Source organism: Elephas maximus, chromosome 24 (genome assembly GCF_024166365.1).
Source record: "Elephas maximus indicus isolate mEleMax1 chromosome 24, mEleMax1 primary haplotype, whole genome shotgun sequence".
Taxonomy (NCBI): Eukaryota; Metazoa; Chordata; class Mammalia; order Proboscidea; family Elephantidae; genus Elephas; species Elephas maximus.
In genome coordinates, this window is record NC_064842.1 from 48,537,199 (window position 1) to 48,560,136 (window position 22,938).

General features: G+C 40.9%; 1 protein-coding gene across 1 annotated transcript in view; it reads right to left on the reverse strand.

Moving 5' to 3' along the window:
- Positions 1 to 22,938, reverse strand: part of NIBAN1 (niban apoptosis regulator 1) — a 166,328-nt gene that overhangs the window by 71,020 nt on the left and 72,370 nt on the right. The window contains exons 2-5 of the mRNA XM_049868330.1: positions 22,647 to 22,777; positions 19,546 to 19,677; positions 16,040 to 16,154; positions 10,135 to 10,302 (exon numbers count right to left, since the gene is read on the reverse strand). Of these exons, the coding sequence (XP_049724287.1) occupies positions 10,135 to 10,302; positions 16,040 to 16,154; positions 19,546 to 19,677; positions 22,647 to 22,777 (546 nt within the window). The remainder of the gene's footprint in view (positions 1 to 10,134; positions 10,303 to 16,039; positions 16,155 to 19,545; positions 19,678 to 22,646; positions 22,778 to 22,938) is intronic.

Below are 22,938 nucleotides of genomic sequence, written 5' to 3' on the forward strand. Positions count from 1 at the left end.
GAAGGACATCATACACGAAGAAAGCAAGAGGTCATTAAAAAGATAGGAAAGAAAGACCAGACCAAAATCAATGTCAGAAGAGATGCTGAAACCTGCTCTTGAACATCAAGTAGCTAAAGCAAAAGGAAGAAATGATGAAGTAAAAGAACTGAAAAGAACATTTTAAAGGGCGACTCAAGAAGACATGTGCGAAGAGCTAGATATAGAAAACCAAAAAGGGAGAACACGCTCCACATTTCTCAAGCTGAAAGAACTGAAGAGAAAATTCAAGCCTCAAGTTGCAATAGTAAAGATTTCTACAAGGAAAATAATAAACAACACAGGAAGCATCAAAAGAAGACAAAAGGAATACTCAGAGTCATTACACCAAAATACTTGGTCGACATTCAACCATTACAAGAAGTAGCATATGATCAGAAAACGATGGTATTGAAGGAAAAAGTCCAAGCTGTACTGAAGGCATTGGTGAAAAACAGGACTCCAAGAATTGACAGACTATCAATTGAGATGTTTCAACAAACGGATGCAGAGCTAGAAGTGCTCACTCGTCTATGCCAAGAAAAGTGGAAGACAGCTACCTGGCCAACTGGCTAGAAGAGATCCATATTTATGCCTATTCCCAAGAAAGATGCTCCAACTGAGTGTGGAAATCCAACAATATCATAAAACAAAAAACCAAACCCAGTGCCGTCGAGTCGATTCTGACTCATAACAACCCTATAGGACAGAGTAGAACTGCCCCACAGAGTTTCCAAGTAGCGCCTGGTGAAGTTTAACTACCGACCCTTTGGTTAGCAGCCGTAGCACTTAACCACTACCCCACCAGGGTTTCCTCATTAATATCACATGCAAGTAAAATTTTGCTGAAGATCATTCAAAAGCAGCTGCAGCAGTATATTGACAGGGAACTGCCAGAAATTCAGGCCAGATTCAGAAGAGAGAACGTGGAACCATGGATATCATTGCTGATGTCAGATGGATCCTGGCTGAAAGCAGAGAACACCAGAAAGATATTTACCTGTATTTTATTAACTATGCAAAGGCATTCAAACATGTGGATCATAACAAATTATGGATAACATTGTGAAGAATGGGAATTCCAGAACACTTAATTGTGCTCATGAGGAGCCTGTACATAGATCAAGAGGCAATTGTTCCGATAGAATAAGGGGATACTGTGTGGTTTAAAGTCAGGAAATGTGTGTCAGGGTTGTATTCTTTCACCATACCTATTCAATCTGTACTCTGAGCAAATATTCCGAGAAGCTGCACTTTATGAAGAAGAATGGGGCATCAGAATCAGTTTAAGACTCATTAACAACCTATGTTATACAGATGACACAACCTTGCTTGCTGAAAGTGAAGAGGGCGTGAAGCACGTACTGAAGAAGATCAATGACCATAGCCTCCAATATGGATTACACCTCAACATAAGGAAAACAAAAATTCCCACAACTGGACCAATGAGCAACATCATGATAAATGGAGAAAAGACTGAAGTTGTCAAGGATTTCATTTCACTTGGATCCAAAACCAACACCCATGGAAGCAGCAGTCAAGAAATCAAAAGATGCATTGTATTGAGTAAATCAGCTGCAAAAGACCTCTTTAAAGTGTTGAAAAGCAAAGATGTCACCTTGAAGACTAAGGTGCGCCTGACCCAAGCCATGGTATTTTCAATCGTATCAAATGCATGCAAAGCTGGACAATGAATAAGGAAGTCAGAAGAACTAATGCCTTTGAATTGTGGTGTTGGAGAAGAATACTGCATGTACTATGGACTGCCAAAAGAACGAACAAATCTGTCTCGGAAGAAGTACAACGAGAATGCTCCTTAGAAGCAAGGATGGCAAGACTGCGTCTTACATACTTTGGATACGTTGTCAGGACAGATCAGTCACTGGAGAGGGACATCATGCTTGGTAAAGTACAGTGTCTATGAAAAAGAGGAAGACCCTCAACGAGATGGACTGACACAGTGGCTGCAATGATGGGCTCAAGCATAACAACAACTATGGGCATGGCGCAGGACTGGGCAGTGTTTTGTTCTATTGTACATACGGTCACTGTGAGTCGGAACCAATTCGACGGCACCTAACAACAACAACAAAGTAAGCATAACCTAGATTTTTCCAACTCATAAATACGTGTTTATTCATAAATATAAACTTTGCATGTGCCACAAAATTCAAAAGCGTGATGATTTCTGACATTACAGAATAAAATTTATTGTATATTTTTTATTAAAATTTTTCAGTGCCCACACCAGACACTTAGTTCCTCAAGAAATGAACATGTTTCATAGGTGATGGCGAGAAGAGGAGAGACCGCTCTAAGGAGAAATTAAGTTGGTGAAAACAGATCTGAGACCTGCTGCTGAGTGCTTGACAGCACATAACACTGTGTTCAAATAAACACACGAAAAAGGATTTGCCCTATCTGATTTGAATTGTAAGTTCCTTTTCCGTTCTAAAATTCAATTCAATTCAGCAACACTTACTGAATGCCTAAAATGTGCAAGGGTCAAAATCAAATCTAATAAAGGCGCCTGATTTGACATGGGATTTCTGGGCTGAGAGCTTAAGGCACAAAACACTGACACTGTAACCAATTGCAAAAAGCAATCACTGCTCCGTGTTCAGCCTGACTCACTCCATCCCAAGCACCCTTGGATTTTACAATTGTCATAGGTGATTGAACTAGTCCAACTTGAAGCAGAGATTTGCAACATGTCCTTTACATCATTGTGGTCTTTGCATCAAATTGCTCTTGGCTCTTCTTTACACTACCTTTTTCGGTCCATGACCCTGCACACTTTCCAGATGCTCTACTGCCCCCTCTTCCTTAGTGTTCACGATGATGTGGACACCAGCATTTGTTTAGTGGAAGTTCTGGATGTCCCTCAAGCGATCACAGCGCTGTTGAACAAACCTTCATCAGCATTTCACCTCCATCCCAGAGTCACTGTCCATCCAGTCATGCCTGCCTTATAACATCCAATCACTTAGGCTGAGTACAATGGGTTTATATTGATCAATTCCTTCACTCACTCATGCTAATATGTTTATGCATTAGGCCAGCCCACATTTATAATTGCCTTACATAAAGTCACACTTAAATTCTGAAATCAGCTTTACTTCAATTTTATAATTGAACACAATAACTACAGTTACTAATTCAATAGTGTCCCTGAATCTTTTAACGACACACAAAGATATTGTCTGAGCACAACAGGAGAATCCAAAAGAAGGCATAAAATATGATTTCCCTTGAGGAACTTGAAATAGAGTTAGAGTAATAGGACAAACAGGCATGAAGATGAATAACACAGACAGAATGTGGTGAGTGTCCAGTTGGTGGAGATAATTGGGTCTAGTGGTTGCTCAAAAGAAGTCATCGCTATAGCATGAATTTCATGGCATAGGTCAGACTGACATTTGTTCTTAACAAGCAAGAGAAAATTTCAATAAGTAGAAAGGAGAAGCAAAGTTGTTCAAGTCACATTCGAAGAAGAATGTCGGAGGAACAGAGCGACTAGGTTAGGGGCAAGAAGCCTTGTGCTGGAGATCTTAGGAAACCAGGCACAGCCAGTCTTTTTGGAATGAAGTATTTCATCCTCTTGACAATGGCAGTGCCACTGAAAGATTTTAATTAAAAAAATGCCCTGACAAAAATTGTGTTTAAGGTGATGTCTCTGACTTTTACATGCAGAAGGGGATGGCAGCAATTGGAAAAAGTAAGATTAATTAAAAGCCTATGGAAATAGTTTTTATGTGATTTACAAAGGAGGTTGGTAGTAGTGAACTTGAAGGAAAATACAGAAGAGACACTGGCAATTGACCAGGTATCAGTACGAAGAAGGGTGAGTCAAAGACAGCCTGAATGGGTACAATATTTCACAAGGGCCTTGAAATTCCTGATGAATATGTTGTTTAAAGATTCGACTATAAGATCATAGATCTGTGTAATGAATATGTTTTATCTAAGGTAGTACTTATACTTATAAATCTTAGGTTTGTATATCATATAAGCACCAAACCATTTGACTTTAATGTTGTAATTTTTGAGAATAAACATCTTTAAATTATACCACTACACATACTTCATGCTTTTTCATACATGGGCATATTTGCAACTATTCTTAAGGATGGAAAATGGACATATCTTCATTCATTTATTCCATCATTACAGAGCATGTACCAGATGCCAGGCCAGGGGCCAATTGCTAGGGATACAAAGATAAAAGACAGCCTCTGCCTTTGCAGGGCTCACGACCTACATTCTTCCCATAAAGTCATCCGTAGCTTCAATGACCAAACCAGGCTGTTGACTTCCCACCTGTTACTCCACTCCAGACCAGGCATATGATCTCCAGCCTTGTACATGCATCTGTCTATGAGACTTCCTCACCTCACAGGCTCCTTTAACTCAACATGTGCAAAACTGAACGCATCATTTCCTCCCCCTAGAACCTGCTCCTCCACCTGCAGCATTCCCCATCTCAGAGAATGGCAGAAACCTGAGAATCTTCCTTGAGTTCTTCCACTGCCTCACTACCCACACCCTATCTATCCCCATAGACTGTTGATTCTGTTGTTGCTGTTAGCTGCCATTGAGTTGGCGCCCTGCTCATGGCAACCCCTAGCACAGAAGAATAAAACACTGTCCCATCCTACACCAACTCCATGATTGGTTGCAGATGAGACCGTCGTGATCCATAGGATTTTCACTGGCTGATCTTTGGAAGTAGATTGCTAGGCCTTTCTTTTTAGTCCATTCTATGTCTGGAAGTTCCACTGAAACCTGTTCAGCATCATAGCAACATGCGAGCCTCCACTGATGGACAGGTGGTGGCTGCACATGAAGTGCTTTGGCCGAGAATTGAATCTAGATCTCCTGCTGGAAAGCGAGAATTCTACCACTGACGTCAATGCCCCAACCAAGTTGATTCTACTTCCTGAATATCTCTCTCTTATCGGCCACTTCTTGCCATTCCCTCTCTGGTGCAGACTACCACCATTTTTGCCTGCCAAAAGCTTCCTAAATGATCACCAGAGATCTCAGCATGTCTCTGTTCCACTCAAGCTCCACAATGCAGCCAGCATGAACTTTCTAAAATACATAACTGACCAGGTCACTTATCTCCTAAAACCCTTCAATGATTTTCTACTGCTGTTAGAATAAAACCCAATTCCTTAATATGCATCACAAAACCCTTTATAGCCTGGCCCCAGCCCATCTCCACATCCTCACTTGGCTTCACTCTCCTCTCTGAGCACTAGCCACACAAAAGTCTTCTAGTTCCTATAATGGCCCATATTTTGCCTCACTCTCTGGCCCTCACATATCCTATTCTTCCTGCCAGGAACATTTTTTCTCCTTCCTGCAAATTCACATGCTAAGGAATGATTATCCTGAGCTGAAGGAACTGACTTGTATTGATAACAGTCTTTCTTCCATATTGCATGTAGACAACTCTCTATATTTGTCAAGAGTTTTAACTATATCTCTGTAACTACAATGATCTTATTTTGCAAACTAAAATTCTGAAGAACAAGACTGAATTTTGGACAACAGGACTCTCTTGGAATACCTTGGCTGTATATTAGTCCCATTTCATGGCAGCAGATGTTCAGGACCATTGCCCTCCCTCATTAGGAGAAGCGATTGCAGTGTGATTCCAAGAGGGACAAAGGATAGCAGCTGCTCTGGGCACAAGTCATGGAGTGGGCTTGATATTTAGTACAGTGAGTTGGAGTGGGATTTCTGTTGAAGATTAATCTTGCAGGGTTTTCTTATACTTGCTCAGGGAAGAGGTACCAAAAAGCCCACCTTTATGCTCCTTGACATTGTTGTTGTGTGCCATCGAGTCCGTTTCGACTCATAGCAACCCTATATGACAGAGTAGAACTGCCCCATAGGGATTCCTAGGCTGTAATCTTTACAGGAGCAGGTGATCTGGTCTTTTCTCCCATGGAGCCACAGGTGGGTTCAAACCACTGACCTTTCAGTTAGCAGCTAAGCAGTTAAACATTGTGCCATCAGGGCTCCTTGTCATGCTTCTTAGGAGTGCAAATAATCTCTAAGACATGTAGTAGCAGCTCTCTCCCCTAAAGGAGGGAAGAGCATGGAGCCCCCTAGTTTCCCTTAACTACCTTAGGAGGTACCCTTATTGCCCAAGAACCAGATGTAATCAGGCCCTTGTCAAGGTTAAACAGAGAACATACTCACCTTATAAATGGGTGGTTCCATAATCCAGAAGGAATGAATGAGAATACTTGGACCAATTCCAATCTAACACTCCTGGGCATGTGGGCTAGGTCATAGTGGAATTTGAGCACTAAGTAATGTATCCCAGGAAACCCAAATGACAGACATTCTTAGTGGAACTTACCACAAAGGGAATGAAATTATTTTCCTCAAAGATCCCTGGGGACCTGCGAGTAGACAAGATCAAGAGTGGCCCAACATCAGCTGCTTAAATGTCTAGGACACACTCTTAGCAGATACAGAAGGTGGGTTAAGAGGCAATGAAGCAGCAACAACAGCAGGCTGATGAGCCCTTACTCTACTTGCCTGAATATGGGAGTGTGCAACCTCCCCACAACTCTTATATAGGAGGGGCTTATATGGAGTCCATAGGTGGTATAAACGGTTAATGCTCCTGGCTGCTAAAGGAAAGACTGGATGTTCAAGTCACCCAGAGGCACTTCAGAAGAAAGGCCTGGTAATCTACTTTAAAAAAATCAGCCACTGAAATCCTATGGAATTTAGGACCATGGTCTCGTGGGTCAATTCAGTTAATTGGCATAAAACAGTTCATAAAGTATATATTCTAAATTCCAATGTGGTGAGTTGTATCTGGAGCCTTAAAAGCTTGCGAGCAGCTATCTAAGATATAACTGTTGGTCTCTACTTATCCAGGACAAAAGAGAAAGAAGGAAACCAAAGAGTGAAAGAAGAAAGTAATCCACAGGACTAACAGTCTACTTGAACCACGGCCTTGTCTACTCTGAGACCAGAAGAACTAGATGGTACCCAGCTATCAATACCCACCATTCTGGTCAGGGCCACAATAGATGGATCCTGAAAGAACAGGAGAAAACTGTGGAACATAAACCAAATTCTTAAAAAGTCCAAATTTATTGGATAAGTTAAGACTAGAAGACTCTTTGAGAGAAATGCCTTAAGATACTCTTTAGACCTTAAACCTAAATTATCCCTTGAGGTCACCCTTTCGCTAAATAACATATTGGCTCATAAAATAAAGAATATCACCCATGAATAATGTGCTCCTTTAAAAAAAACATCTATATGAGACCAAATGGTCAAAAATTACTCTAAAGCAAAAATGAGAAGGTAAGGGGGTAGGGAAACTAGATTATTGGAAATGGTACAAACAGAATGGGAATAATGAGAATGTTCACACATTGTGAAAAATGTAACCAATGTCACTGAACAAGTTGTGTAGAAATTGTTAAATGGGAACCTAATCTGCTGTGTGAACTTTCACCTTAAACACAGTATCATTAAAAAAAAAAAAAAAAAAAGGTGGAGCACATTTCTACCCGACACACATCGGGTCACCATGAGTTAGAGTGAACTGAATGAAAAGTAGTTCTTTTTTCATACAGAGTCAAATGTTCCAAGACAGTCCTGTTCTTCAGAATTCTAGACTGAAAAATATAATCATTACAGGTACAGGGGTACGGTTAAAACACTTGACAAACACAGAGGGTTATACACATGCAATGTGGAAGAATGATCACTATTAACATGAGTCAGTTCTTTCCGCTCAGGATAATCATTCCTTGGTACCTGAATTTGCAAGAAGGAAAAAAAAAAAAAAGTGTTCCTGAATTCATCAAAGACATTAGGGTCTTTGGCCCTTATCACAGCCCTAATTTTACATTTATTTCTAAACTATTCTGCATGAATTGAAAAAATAGTTAATTGGCAATGTCTTAGTGATTTACCCAAGATCATACAATGAACAACAAGCAGAGAGTAGAACAGAAAAAGTGATCCAGTAAAAGACGCATAATTCCGTAAAGATGAGTGTCAAAAACAAAGAAATAGAGGTGAGAAGGGAAAGACCCATGGGGTCATTGGCCTGATAGCCAGACTGTTACCTACAATGTTACGATGATCTTTGGTTCTGACTGGAGCTATAGGAAGTTACACTAAGTCACTTTAAGTGTACGTAAAACCTCAGGGTGAGGAACAACTAGTTCCTGGACACAGGAATGTAACTCAGAACCAGGGTAGCTTGACTGGACCTTCTTCTCTTAGTGCCGTTGATAACATACTGGAGAGCAGAGTTGGGTTTTGAATCAACTGAAATCTTCCATAAATGGAGTCTAAATGCAGGCTACATAACATCCAAAAGTGCCCCAGAAAAATTCCTATTATGTACATGGAAGGGGGAATGCAGCAAGTCCCATCTGGCTGGGCAGAGAACATTCTCTGCTCAGTGAAACTTGGTGGTTTTTGTGTTTAGTGCCAACTGCATGTTCATACTAGAGCAGGACCCTGAACAAAGACGTGTAGGTGTACTGGAAAACCACCTAGACCGAGCAGGCAGTGCTGCGCCATTGCTTGTCACTGAAACATCAAAGCCAAAAGGCAAGATATTAATAAAGGTTTCCTTTTTGTAAAGGTGCTAGCAGTTATGAGCCAAAATTATGACTGATGTTACTCAGAGTTGCTATAGCAAAATAGAGTGACATTATCTTTTTCCATTAGCCTCCTGCAGATACACAGACGAAAACCAAGAGCGGGCTGAGATTCATCACTAGCGACTCTCACTCTGAGGGACTGACCCTCTCAGGGAAGACTCAGAGCTTTAAAGTAAGTGTACAGTGGAATAAAGGCACGAACGGATGAGGTAACTCAGCTCAAATGTCACATCCTCAAAGAGGCCTCCACTGACAAGTCTAGAGTTCTGCACTTCCTTCTTCACTAGACAGTAACTCCTAGTTACTCTGTAACACGTTAACCTCCCCGACTATCAAATGGGCTTGCGCTTCTGTCTGTCCTCCTTACAGTCTGAATTTAGACTCCCTAAGGGAGGAACTTTGCGTGGCTCATTACTCTGTCCCTAACACCCAGAGAAAGGCTGGTGCAGAGCAGGCCCTTGGTGAGATTTGACCGGCTGACTGGATGCCTTTGCAACTGGCAAAGAATAACAAGTTCAATCATCTCTAACCAAAGGCTTCGTGGAGTCCAGAAAAACCAGCATTCACAGCAATTCATCAAAAATGTCACATATTGGAAGGAAACATTTCCTTTTTTTTTCTAATAAAACTAATATTAATTAAATCCATACCTAGAGGCAAAATGGCCTGAAGCAATGTCACTTCAAGTGTGGTCCACGGACCAGTAGCATTAGCATCACTTGGCAGCTTGTTAGAAAAGTAAATTCTAGGGCCCACCCAATAAATCAGAATATTGGTTAAGAGCTCAGCTGCTAACCAAAAAGTCAGCAGTTCAAAGCCACCAGCCACTCCTAGGAAGCCCTATGGGGCAGTTCTACTCTGTCCTGCAGGGTTGATATGAGTCAGAATTGACTCAACCGCACCTAACAACAGCTGTGGGGCCCAGAAACCTGTGTTAATAACCTGTGTTTTAAGGATCCAGGTGATTCTTATACACCCTAATGTTTGAGACCCACTGATTGGAAAAAATACTACCTTACAAGTAACAGTGCTAGTGATCTTAAGTGAGTAACTGTTATTTAGAAATGAAGGTGGGAATAAACCAGGAATGTCATCAAGATTAAGATTTTGCCGGGGACAACTGGTACATTCTTAGCAATTAGATATTTTAAAACATCAAGAAAAAGGAGAAGAAATTATATACATGAATATACAGCACTCTGAATGCTGCCTACCCTTGTCGCCAAATCATTGGTCCCCATCCTGTCTTTCCAGACCTGGCTACAAAACCAGCAGACAGACCATACTCCTTGTCCATAAAACTCTCACTTCACTTGGTTTCCCTCTCCTTCCCACCATTAATGTCCTGGGGCAGCACCCTCTGTGTCTCTTTCTAGGAGTCAGTGTAGGAGATAACTGACCAGGACAACTCAGAAAAACAGCCCCACTGAGGAAGCTAGGGGAAAAAAAGGCATACCTTGATTTAGATGTCTGATGCAGTCACTCAGGAGTGCACTAAACTTCTTCTGGTCGGCAGCCTCCTGGAAGCAGAAGTAGGCATGTCTGAGGAACGGCTGCCACAGGTACACTGGGAATTCCTTCGGTAGGACCACAAAGGGCTGAGCGTTCTCCTTCTCATTGGATGCTAAAGATTATTGAAAATACAAATATGTTTTAAAACATACGTCTGCTATTTAAAAGGAGCCCTGGTGGCACAATGTGCTTGGCTGCTAACCTAAAGGTCTACAATTCGAACCTACCAGCAGCTCAGTGGTGGAAAAGACCTGGGGATCTGCTCCCATAAAGATTAGAACCTAGGAAGCCCTATGGGGCAGTTCTACTCTGTCACATAGGGTCACTATGAGTTGGAATCGGCTCGACAGCACACAACATCTTCTATTTAGAACATTTATTTCGGGCTGGGAAGGTAACTGTTTTGGATTGAACAGTGTTTCCAAAAAAATATTCATTTCTGTGAATGTGGCCTTATTTAGGGAAATAGGGTTTTTCCTTGCAGATGTTATCAATTAAATTAAACAAAGTCATATTGAAGTACCAAAAAACACAACAAAACCTGCTGCTGTCAAGTCGATTCTGACTCATAGTGCCCCTACAAGACACAATAGAACTGCCCCATGGGTTTCTAAGATTGTAATCTCTACAGAAGCTGACTGCCACAGAGAGAAGTGAGCAGAGAGGAGGGGACCTCCTGTTCCCTCGGAATGGCTGGTGGGTTCAAACCGCCAACCTTACGGTTAGCAGTTGAGTGCTTAGCCTCTGTGTCACCAGGGCTCCTTATACTGGAGTAGGGTAGGTCCTAATCCTAATCCCTTCTGAGTGATGTTTTATAAAAGGAGTCACACAAAGGAGAAAGACAGCATGTGAGGGCCCATCTACAAGCCAGGGAACAGGGAACACCAAGAAATGCCCAGAGTTGCAGAAGCTAGAAGAGACAAGGATCTTCTCCTAGAGGCAACAGAGATTAGCCCTGCCATCTCCCTGAATTTGGACTTCAAGCCTCCAGAACTATGAGAAAATATATTTCTGTTCTTTAAAGCTACTTCGTGGTATTTTGTTATGGCAACCTGTCTTAGTTTTCTAGTGCTGCTATAATAAAAACGCCACAAGTGGTTGGTTTCAGCTAAGAGAAATTTATATTCTCACAATCTCAGAGGCTAGAAGTCTGAACTCAGGATGCCAGCTCCAGGGGAAGGCTTTCTCTCTCTCTCTGTCTCTCTCTCTCTCAGCCCTGGGGGAGGAAGGTCTTTGTTGTCAATCTTCCCCTTAGTCTAGGAGTTTCTCAGCGCATGGACCCGGGGCCCAAAAGACATGCTCCATTCCTGGTTCTTCTTTCTTGGTGGTAGGAGGACCCCCTCCTCTCTGTTCACTTCTCTCTTTTATATCTCAAAAGAGAATGACTCAAGGTACAACTTAATCCTGTAGATTGTATCCTGCCTCAACATAAGTGCCTCTAATCCTGCCTCATTAACATCATAGAGATTAGGATTTATAACACATAGGATAATTACATTAGATCACAAAGCGGTGGACAACTTCACAATCCTGGGAATCATGGCCTAGCCAAGTTGACACACATTTTGGGGGGACACAATTGAATCCATAACATAGCCCTAGCCAACTAAGACAGTAACTATTTGGGGCAGGGCATGGAATAGAAAGTTGGTGTTAGAAGTTTTCACAGAATGGGGGAAATTATAAAGTTCACTCTCCTTAGCATCCCTCGACGAGCTCCTGTTATCCTGCAGCAGACAGCCTCACCTCCTACTCCAGAGGGACAATGGAGGCCATCAGACACATTCTCTCTCAACTTCTTGCCTTCTAAACAACCTGAAAACAGAGCTCAACCTTCTTTACTGCCTCTCTGTGGCACAGCTGTCCACCCACGCAAGCACTCTCCCCACCCTCCTTGCAGGCTCCCACCTCATCAGGTCTGCTCCTCTGCCTGGCACCTCCTACCAGCACCTCTCACTCCTGCCTGTCACTGCCAAACCTTTTGTCACTATCACTCGCTGTCTTCACTCCATCAACTCCTGCTCTCACTTCAGTTTAATTCCTGCCCCACCAGGTCACTAACGTCATCCTGACTTTCAACCTATCCCTTCTTCTTAATACCCATCCTCTTAGTCTGATCTGAAACATCTGTTGCTGCTAACCACCCCCACTTTGGAAAACATTCTCTCCCCTTGACTTCCAGGAGCACCTCTCTCTTCAGGATTCTTTCATGCTTTTTTTTGTTTGTTTGTTTCTCTGTTTCTTCTTTGCCACCTTTATTGGCTCTTCTGTCCCCTCAATCATTCCCACCTGTTTGCCCTGTTCTGTGCTAGTTTCTGCTCCACTTGCAGTCTATATACTTTCCTGGGTGTGTTCATTCATTCCATGATGTTTTATATATTGTTCTCACAGTCCTTCTCACCTTTTCCTTCCATCATGTTTTCACATAGAGAATTCTCATTTATTCTTCAAAAGTCAGTTCAAAGCCACCTTCCCTGAGATGCCTTTGCTAGCATCTCCCCCTGCCACCAGACACAGAATGGGTATTCTCTACCTTGTTCCTCCAAAATATTATGATAATCTGTTTCCATGTCTGGCACCTGCACTCAGGGTGGGAGGTTGAGAATGAGATAAGCTGCTCCATTGAGTCTCACATGGCCACCCTCCCCAGGAAGCAGAACCACTGACCTGGATTGGAACCCTAGAGGTGAAGACTGTCTTATCTTTGTATCCTCAGCTCAGAGCATAGTCAAAAAAAAAAAAGGACCTAGTAAATGTTCAAGTACAGTTTTGTTGAATGAAGGAGTGTACTATATTGTCCTAGGGCATTTTAAAAGCCCTAAACAGTGGCATTTCTACCTCTTCCCTCCAAATTAATTCTAAGAAAGACATGTTAAACCATTTTACTAATCAGATCTTCTGCCTAAGCCTCATTCCTGTCCATGCATCCCAGTTATATGACATTGCACTTGGTTAAATGAGCCCCAGCTTATTTCCGGGACCATGGAGAACAAGCAGAAGAAAAAGTTAGTCCTATGCTCCTTCTCTACACCTCAGGGCCTCTAATCTCAGGGCTTCTGTGTGGCAACCGAAAGCACTGGACATTCCAAAAAATGGATTATAACCATAAGGGAGGCTCCAAAACTGAGTCATAATACTGAGAACTTAATAAATCAGGATTGGCTTAGACAAAGAACAGACTTCCTGGGGCACATCTGGGAGCCCTGTTCCAGTGTCCTGAAATCTGAAGTTAACGGTAGAATGTGCTGGAAGAGCAACTGTGACCCACCAGTACCTAGCACGATGCCTGGCACTAGTGACATATGAATGAACAGACAACTGAGTGAAAGGCTGAATGCTGTAGCAGAGACAAGTAGTTCTAACCCATTATCTATTCTCTCCTTCTCTCAGTAACAAAACCCTTGATTTTTAGTTGGGCAAGTGGCTGCATAAAATAAAGACTACATGTCCAGCCTCCTGTGCAGCTTGGCATGCCCACAGGCATGAAGTTTTGACCAATGGGATGTAAATAGAAGTGGCATGTGAAACTTGCTTGAACTATCCTTAAAGAGGGAATGTGCTTGGCTCTTCCTCTTTTCTCCTCCTCATCATCAGGGATGAGAATGCTACACCGGTGCTCCAGCAGCCACCTTGGACTATGCCAATAAAGGCCACAAACTGGAGACAAAAGAAGAGAAAGCTGGAAAGAGCTTAAGTTCCTCACAATCTTATGGAACTGCCAAAGCATTTGGGAAGTGTTGATACTCAAATATTTTTCATGAAATAATAAAACCTTACGTGTGTAATTTGAAATTTCTTTGGGTACAGCAAACCATACTCTTAACTAATAAAATGCCCAAAAATCACTTTAGCAAAATAGCAAAACATGGAGGCATTCTGATATATCATCTTAGCAAGCACTCTATAAAGAAGATGTATTTATTCATAACCTCCATTGTTTTTTTTCAACTGAGGCTAATTCTTCCCTTTAGTCTACCCAATAGAAACAGTATCACACAGTGAGTCTTTCTGATTAACACGGTTTTGTGAAACAATTCTCCCCACCCTTTCCAAGATGTCACCATTTTTCTTTATAAACAACTGAAAACAATGCTGACCCTTTGCATTTAAAGCTGCAGCAAGTCCATTCCGATCGGCCTCTGGTGATCTCTCACTTAGCCTTTGATAGCAGTGCTCCAGATGTTCTCAGCTTGCCTTTTTTCTGAGCTGAGTTACAAGGATATCACAAACGACCTACTGTAGAATATCCTATTTTTAAAACTCAGAAGGCCACACCATGCAATAAAAAAAGTCATTGAAATGCCCCAATCTGAAGCCCTCAGCCAAGGGGTATTAGTCACACAGGCCTTGTGCTTCTTATTCATTTTCATTCCTTCTGACATGATTTCATCAATAAATCAGTAAATATATTGTCTGTTCTGACTGATTTCATTGGAAAGTTCCTTTAGAGAGACTCTGAAGAGGAGTCAACATGTTGGTGTTCCCATTTCTAGCTGCAGCTCCACAGCCAAGACAAGATATAAGTAGAAGTCAGATTAGAAAATATAATAATGTGTATAATACCTATAAAGTGTTGTTTTAGCCTGAATTACTTAGTAATATTTTGTTAATTTAGCTTTACGGTCCATGAACAAATCCTATAATCATGTTATTAAAAACATTATCTTAAGCATTTCTGTACAAAAATAACAATTGATAAAATGATTATTTTCTCCATAAATTCTAATGAAATTATTATATCCACTAATAACAATCAGGGCTCCTCAAGAAACCAAGTAATTACTGGGTAGTATGATTTACACACAGCCAGATGGAGTAATTATATTATCTACACTTCATAAATCTCTGCAAAATGCCTTATTTGGTCTATATATTACATCCATCACTTTCTCTACATGGAAGAAGTGAAATGAACGAGAATGTGAGAGCTGCAAGGGCCCTTACAGATTTTCTAGTTCAAGGTCCCATTTGAGAGTAAGAGAAACGAAGCCCAGAGAGTTTCAGCAGCCCATTAAGGTAATACAGTCGATGAATGACACAGTTAAAGCCAGATAAAAATCCAGTCGACCAATTCTCAGTTCACTGTTCTTTCTGTGACAACACTAAGCTATTATTTATATACATACTGATTAATGCAATTTTTTTATGCAGCAGCTATAAGTTATTATAACACTTGTTTATAGTATTTTGTCTGTTTAGGATCTTTTATTACATATTACCCAGCACTGGGGGCTGGGGAACCCTAAAATTAGAAAATTAGTATTCCCTGACAGGTCCAGACTTGCTTAAAGGAAGATATGATTGGATATGTCGTGGACTGAGCCCCACTTATTTATTTCTGCTGCCCTGTATGGTGCTATCAAAGCCTGCAATATATTCCAAAAGACTCAAGGTACCTAGCCAATTGCATTTTCCATGCATAGAAACACAGTAACCAACTCGTATATTATTGAACATGATTTAAAATAAGAGTAGTAGCTCATTGTCCTAATTTAAATAAATAACACCTTCCATTTGTCTATGGAACATGTGGGTCTATCCCATGGTCTCTCAACCTCAGTGGACAATTCTCCATTGTAGGGGCTGTCCTGTGTAGGATGTTTACCAGTATCCCTGGCCTCTACCCACGAGATGCCTGTAGACCTCTCACCACCCCTTCACCCTTCCCCAAGTTGTGGTAACCAAAATTGTCTCCAGACATTGCCAAATGTCCCTCCTGGCAGGTGAAATCCGTTCCCTGCCCCCACCTCCTTGGTCCCCCTCCCACCACCCCTGTTGAGAATCACTGGTCTAGCCAAACAAAGCATGTTTAGAAATTTTGACTTAGAAAAAAATGCTCAGCCACTCACCAATAGGGTCTGGGAAATGCCGATCAGATAATAAATTGTATTCCTCTTCTGAGGTCAAGACCTTCCCACCAGCTGGAAGGATTCGGCTTTTAGGGGCAGTTCCTCTCTGGTAGGCCTGGGGAAGGAAAGGCATAAATGAATTTTTTTTTTTTCCTTACTTGGCTTTTTGGGAGATGTCAGGAATATTAAAAATAGACAGAGCCAGACACAAACACCCCGAGATAGTAATTCCCACATTATGTCACTGAGTTAGAACTATTTATTCAGATACGTTTTACCTACCTGCTATGTGCAAGGTAGTCCTTTAGTACTTTTCTGTGAAGGTCATAATGTGGTAAATCATAGTCTCTAATCTCAGGGAGATTTACTACAGGTATTTTTCTCAAATGGGGAAAACATAATCTTAGTAACTTCTAGATATTCCACACTGCACTTAGCTTTTCAGAACTTAATGCCTGAGTCATTCTGATAATAACCACAATGGTGATATTGTACAATGACACTTGCTATACAGAATGCTTGGTGACCGGCATGGGTCATGTATGGTGACTCACAAGACTGCAGAACAGGTAATTGCAATTAGGGTTGCCATGGGTTTTTGTCAAAAACATAAAAACGTTGCCATGATAAAACACTGCCACCACTTTGCCCTCAGATGTGTGACTGTTTTGCAATAAAATGACCTGGGATGGAGGTGCAATATGGTCACATCAGAACAAATTCTCGCCAGCAGATAAGAAGCTGCGTTATTTGGTCAATGGAAGAGCCCCAGTGCGTTGCTAAAGAAGTCTGTTACGCAGATACACCCACAAGGACATGGACAGATAAGATAAAATGTAAGCCTGTGTTTCTGATGGGGGCTTAAATCAAGGCACAATTTTGAGATTAGCAACCTAAAGAGACACTGAGAATTGAAACCAAGAAACTGTAGAATACAAAATCTAGAATGTACTCTTGGAAATAATCAAAATAATGTTGATCGAGGCAACCAAATCAGAACAACAGCAACATATCATATTCTGCATCAATAAGACAGTAATGGAGACTCGAACAAAAAAAGCTTGCGTGTATCTAAGAAGCTTATTTTCATACCTATTGTAAGAACCATTAATCCACTCCTTAAGCATATCAGGGACCCGGATCCTAAAAAGAAAAACCTAAAGTTCTGTGATTTTAAGAAAGTTTAGAAACAGTTTGCTTCAGACTGGCCTCAAATCTGAATTGTATTATGAGTTATATAACAGGCTTCAGTCTGGGATTTTATAAACATTATATTATTTAATCTTCAAAACAGAAACATGAAATAGATATTATCATCTCCACTTTACAAATGAGAAAAATGAAGCTCAAAGAGGTTAAGTAACTTGCCCTTAATCCAGTGGTGAGCAGGTGGCAGACCTAGGATTCACACCCCGGCTTATCCAGCCCCCACTGGGAATGTGCAGGAAGTAGGAAATGACTGTCAAATGCAAATGCTTCTGCCTTCCTGCTTTATTACCAGCCAAAATGGCCTCTCAATAACATGATAGGTAATTTATAGGTATGAAGTTCGCATCTACCAGCCGCTCCCTGAAAACCCTGTGGGGCAATTTTACTCTGTCCTATAGGGTCGATATGAGTCAGAATCGACTCGATGGCAACACTTTTTTTGTGTGGCGGGGGGCTACATCGTGACAAAGGGATCATAGTCACCATCTTATGGACGAGAAAACTGAGGCCCAAGGAGATTTCTAACTTAATCCAAAGACACATACCGAGTAGCTGGTAAAGGTGTGGTTAACAGCCCATAATAATAACCATTATACTGTATTACTACTCCTCAAGCTACCCTGAAAGGACACTGTAAAGTACCATACAGAATATAAGGTGATTTGTTATTATTGTTATTATTACTATTATTTGTAGTGTGTTAATAATTTGCTTCGGAATGCAAATCTAGTGTTGAATAAAATCCTACTATAGCGAGGCAGAGAAAATATTAGTTTAATGAATATTAAGAAGAATAAGACTACCTAAGAAACTACTTGGGCATTGCCTGGTAGTCTGTGGAACAAGTTTGCATTGTATTTTATTTCCGTTTTCCATGTGAGATGGGAAGGAAAAACGTTGGTGTGTCAGCCTGAGCCTCTTCCTAATGGTTTAGCATCAGCGGTACTGTTCAGAGTACTCTGTGGAGGTTGGCCTGACCACTCTTGAACTTGGGATCAAGGCAGCAGTTTTAAATCTGACACTACCTTTAACTGATAACTATGGTATTCTTTTTAAAGGGAGCTTCAGAATTGATGTAGACTAAAAATGTATACAATACAATATCTGGAAGGAACTTTTAGGATCATGCACACTAACTTCCTGGTTTAATTGAGGCCCAGAGACAGTAAGAGACTTACTCATGAGTTGACTTTTAGCCAGTGGCACAACTTAACCTAAGCTTTACTTTTCCTAATTCACTGTCCAATGTTCTTTCCGTTATACCACACTACTTCCCTATACCGGGTAAGAAATGAGAACTAAGAAAAACAGAAGTCCTCCCCAGTGTTCTAGGCATTTTATGTACATCATCTTATTTTATCCACACTTTACAGACAAAAACTATAAAAGTCAATGGGAAAAAGATCCATAAGGTGGAAACAACCCAAGTGTTCATCATCGGATGAACAGATAAACAAAACGAGATATAATGGAATATTATTCAGCCATAAGGAGAGATGAAGTCCTGATACATGCCACAACATGTATGAACCTTGAAAACATTATGTTAAGCGAAATAAGTCCGACACAAAAGGATATATATTATATGATTCCACTTATGTGAAATATCTAGAATAGGCTGATGCACAGAGACAAAAGTTTATTAGTGGTTACGAGGGGCTAGCAGAAGGGAGGAGAACGGGAAGTTATTACTTAAGGGGTACTGAAAAACATTTAAGGCGATGAAAAACATTTGAAAATTGAGAGTGACAATGGTTGTACAATATGGTAACTGTGATTAATGTCACTAAAATGCATGCTTAAAAATGGTTAAAATGGCAAATGTTCTATCATATATATTTTACCACAAGAAAATTTCTAAGATAAAATAAAATCCATAAAGGTAAGTGGAATAAAAGTTTGTGAAACGTTCTGGTTTTCTAGGAACCCAGGCAGATTCAATCACAATCTTATGAAATAAGCCCCCAGCTACCTGTCATGTACAACACTTAAAAGTGTGAAGACATGAGGCCCACGGAGCAGAGAGGGAGAGATATCAGTGCCCCAAACACTGGTCACTCAGTATAACCTTCCATTTTTACCCTCACTTGTTCAAAGTCTATCTTGCCCACTAGATTGCAAGCATCTGTCTGATCTACCACGATGTACCTAGAACTAGTAGCATACAGTAGGTATTCAACAAATATTTATTAACCAAAATGAGTATGTGAATGAGTCAATACTTCCTGAATGAATCAATCAACCCAGCCAATGTTTAAGGCTATTGCAAGAACCATGGTAACAAGGAAATGTCTTACCTCTTTATTCTCATAGCTCTCCACAGCAAAATCATTTTTAACCACAATGTATCTGTCCTTCCATTTCTTTATGTCTTCAGCAAATTGTGACAGCTCAGCTTCATACAAGACAGTTCCAGGCTCCAATGGTGGCTTAAAATACAATAATACAATTAACTATCACAACAAAAAAAATAACTAAGTCTACCTATCCAAGGAGGCCCTGGGTGGCACAAGTGGTTGTTGGATTAGGGTTGGACCTTGCATACATTTGGCACTTAATAAGTGCTTGATAAACTGTGGGAGAGAGGAAGTGGGGCAAGGAAGCTCAAGTTGGGGACATCCACCCTTACACCCTGAAGGTGCCTCAGTGTTAATTCCTGGAAAAACAGGAGAATTAAGAGGCGATCCTCCTATTCATCACACCTTCAGTCTCAGCCTCAAGAGTCAGTGCTTAATGGTTTTCCCAAATCCAAAAACTCATGGAAGCCATGCTATAAACACTTAATCCATCATTGTGCTTCTCGAGGGGAACCTGTTTGCTATTTGGTTAAAGAGCAAGCTGGCATCAGGCCAGCACACTTCAGTTCTACCTCTTCTATTTAAGAGGTTGAGAATTTTTTGTTCACCCTGGTGACATATGTGCCATAGGACCATTTTGGTTAGACTCCTAATTAGGCCTTCCATTGGGTTAACTGTGTAAGGGATAATTCCTACTCTGCCTCATTGTCCAACTCGAGCATTACTTCAGAATATGGAAATGGACCTCCTGTTTTTTCTTGCTACTGTTACTGAATTTACATGTATTCCTTTTATTAAAAAACCATAGTGCTTTTAGAAACTGATTTCTCTATTTTCAAGAAAAAATCTTATGAACCATACAGAGAAGACAGATGCCAATCTCTCTGAAGAATTGTCGAAGGGATGAAATGAATTCCCTTCAGTGCTTAGTGTTCTGCCATGATGAATAATGGGACAGTCTTCTTTTTTGCCTCATTAAAAGGTAAGACAGGGCTTCACTCTTCTATTTAAAGGCAGCTGAAGCCTCATGGTATAAACTGAACTTTATAATTCCTGTGTGGAGTGTTTCTTAAACCTGGGCCACTAAAGTCAACTAATGCACTTGTTAAAAGTGTGCCCGACCCGAGATTTACTATATCTGAATCTATGGGGATGTGGTCTGGAATTTGCACTTCTAACAGGCTTCCCGATGTTTGAGAACCACTGTTTTATAGGGATAACAATCATTTATCCCTCCATGCTTAAGCTGCTAAATCTTATTGAAACCCTCTGTGCTATTTGACTCATTGATCACTCCCTCCTTCTTGAAACACCTCTTCACTTGCTTTTGGGCACATTACATTTTGCTGGTTTTTCTCCTACTCCACAAGCTATTCTCAGCCTGTCTTACTGGATACTTGTCTTTCTGATCTCCAAATGTTGAAGGGGCCAGGACTTGCTTGTGGAACTTTTTTTCTCTATTTAGACTCTTGGTTATGTCCTAGGGCTTTAAAATACCAGTTATAAGCTGACAACTCCCAAATTTCTATCTCTAGCCTTGACCTCTCTACTGAGTTCTAGACCAACTGGCTGCCTATTCCGTATTTCCGCGGTGTATGCCAAACAAGCATCTCAAACTTATCATGTCCAAAACGAACTCATGATTCCTAACCCACCCCAACTTCTCCTTCTGAGTAAAATGCAACTGTCCACACATTTGCATAAAAAATCATCATTGATTTCTCTCTTCTTCTATTATCTCACACCCAACCCATCAGCAAGTCCTGTCAGCTCTACCTGGAATACACCCTGACTTGGACAGCCTCCCACAACTCTTACCACTATCACCCTAGCCCATCATCTCTCACTGGAACTGCTGCGATATCCTCCTCCCCAGTCTCCTGTTTCTTCTCTTGACCCTCCCCACAGTGTATTCTCCACAGAGAGGCCCAAAAGGCCATTTACAATTACGTCACTCTATATTCAATACCCTCTAATGATGACTTTCCATCACACTGAAAACAAAGTCTAAGCCCTTATCGTAGCTTATAGGTCCTACATGATCTGGCCCCTACCTATCTCTCTGCAGTCATCTCATATCATCCCCTTCCTCACACTGCTTTCAGCACACTAGCTTCTAGCCATGCTTATTACTGCCACAGGGTCTTTGCATGGCTGTCCATCTGCCTAGAACACTCTTCCCATACTACTCACATAGCCTGCTCCCTTATTTCATTCCACTTTCTGCTCAAATATCATCGCCATAAAGAGGGCTTCCTGACCAACTTATTTAAAATGAGACTCCTGCTTTAGTATTTTTTGTAGCATTATACTACATTATATATTTACTTGTTTATTATCTGTCTCCTACATTTGAATATAAACTCCAGGAAGGCAAAGAATTTTGTCTTGTTCCGCTAGTCCTTAGAACACCAAAAGGACAAAAAAAAAAAAACCTATTGCCATCGAGTCAATTACAACTCATATAGGCCCTATAGGACAGAGTGGAACTATCGCATAGGGTTTCCAAAGCTGTAATCTTTAGGGAAGCAGACTGCTACATCTTTCTCCCATGGAGCAGCTGGTGGGTTCAAACTGCTAACCTTTAGGTTAGTAGCAAAGCACTTAACGGCTGTGCCACCAGAGCTGCTTGTCCTTAGAGTAAGGACTCGCAAATAGTAGGTTCTCAGTAAACGTGTTCAGGTTGTGGATAATGATTATAATGGAGCATAGGAGAAAGAATGAATTTTGGGTATCAGAAGAGAAAATCATATTTAATCAATGACCAAAATGAAAAAGTTCTTGGTACAAAGCATTGAAACTATGACCATTATTCCTCTAAACTTCACTACAGCAAGTCAAATTTCCCAGTGTTAAAGCACCGATGTGGGGAAAACACAATGAAATTGGAATTATAGCAGTTTTCTTTTTACATGGATTACACATCAACAAGAAAACAGATGTTCTAACTTCCAGGCCAGTAGAGTTTTTTTGAGTATAAAATTATTTCCGAGCAGATTTTTTTAAATTGCCACTCAAATTATTATTTATTTCAGAAATATTATGAGTTATAAAGCTTGCCTCAGTGAGAGAAATATGTACACCAAATATCCTTGGGTTACCTTGGTCTTCAAAAATTGTGATTGTAAATCTCTTTGCTGTTCTACTTCACTTCGTACATGATTGCAGAAAGCCACAGAGTACTGGCGACTGTAGTAGGGACTGAAGTTTTTGATAGCAGCCTCAGTTTTCCCTGGAGGGAAGGGGAAGAAAATTAGAATTTTGAAATATAGCAACTCTTACAACATAGATACATAACCATCTGATTCTATAAACATCACCCTCAAGTCTTCCTAACATCACTGTTCCCTAGGGATTTGTTACTAGTCCGCATTCTCTGAGAACTTGGACACA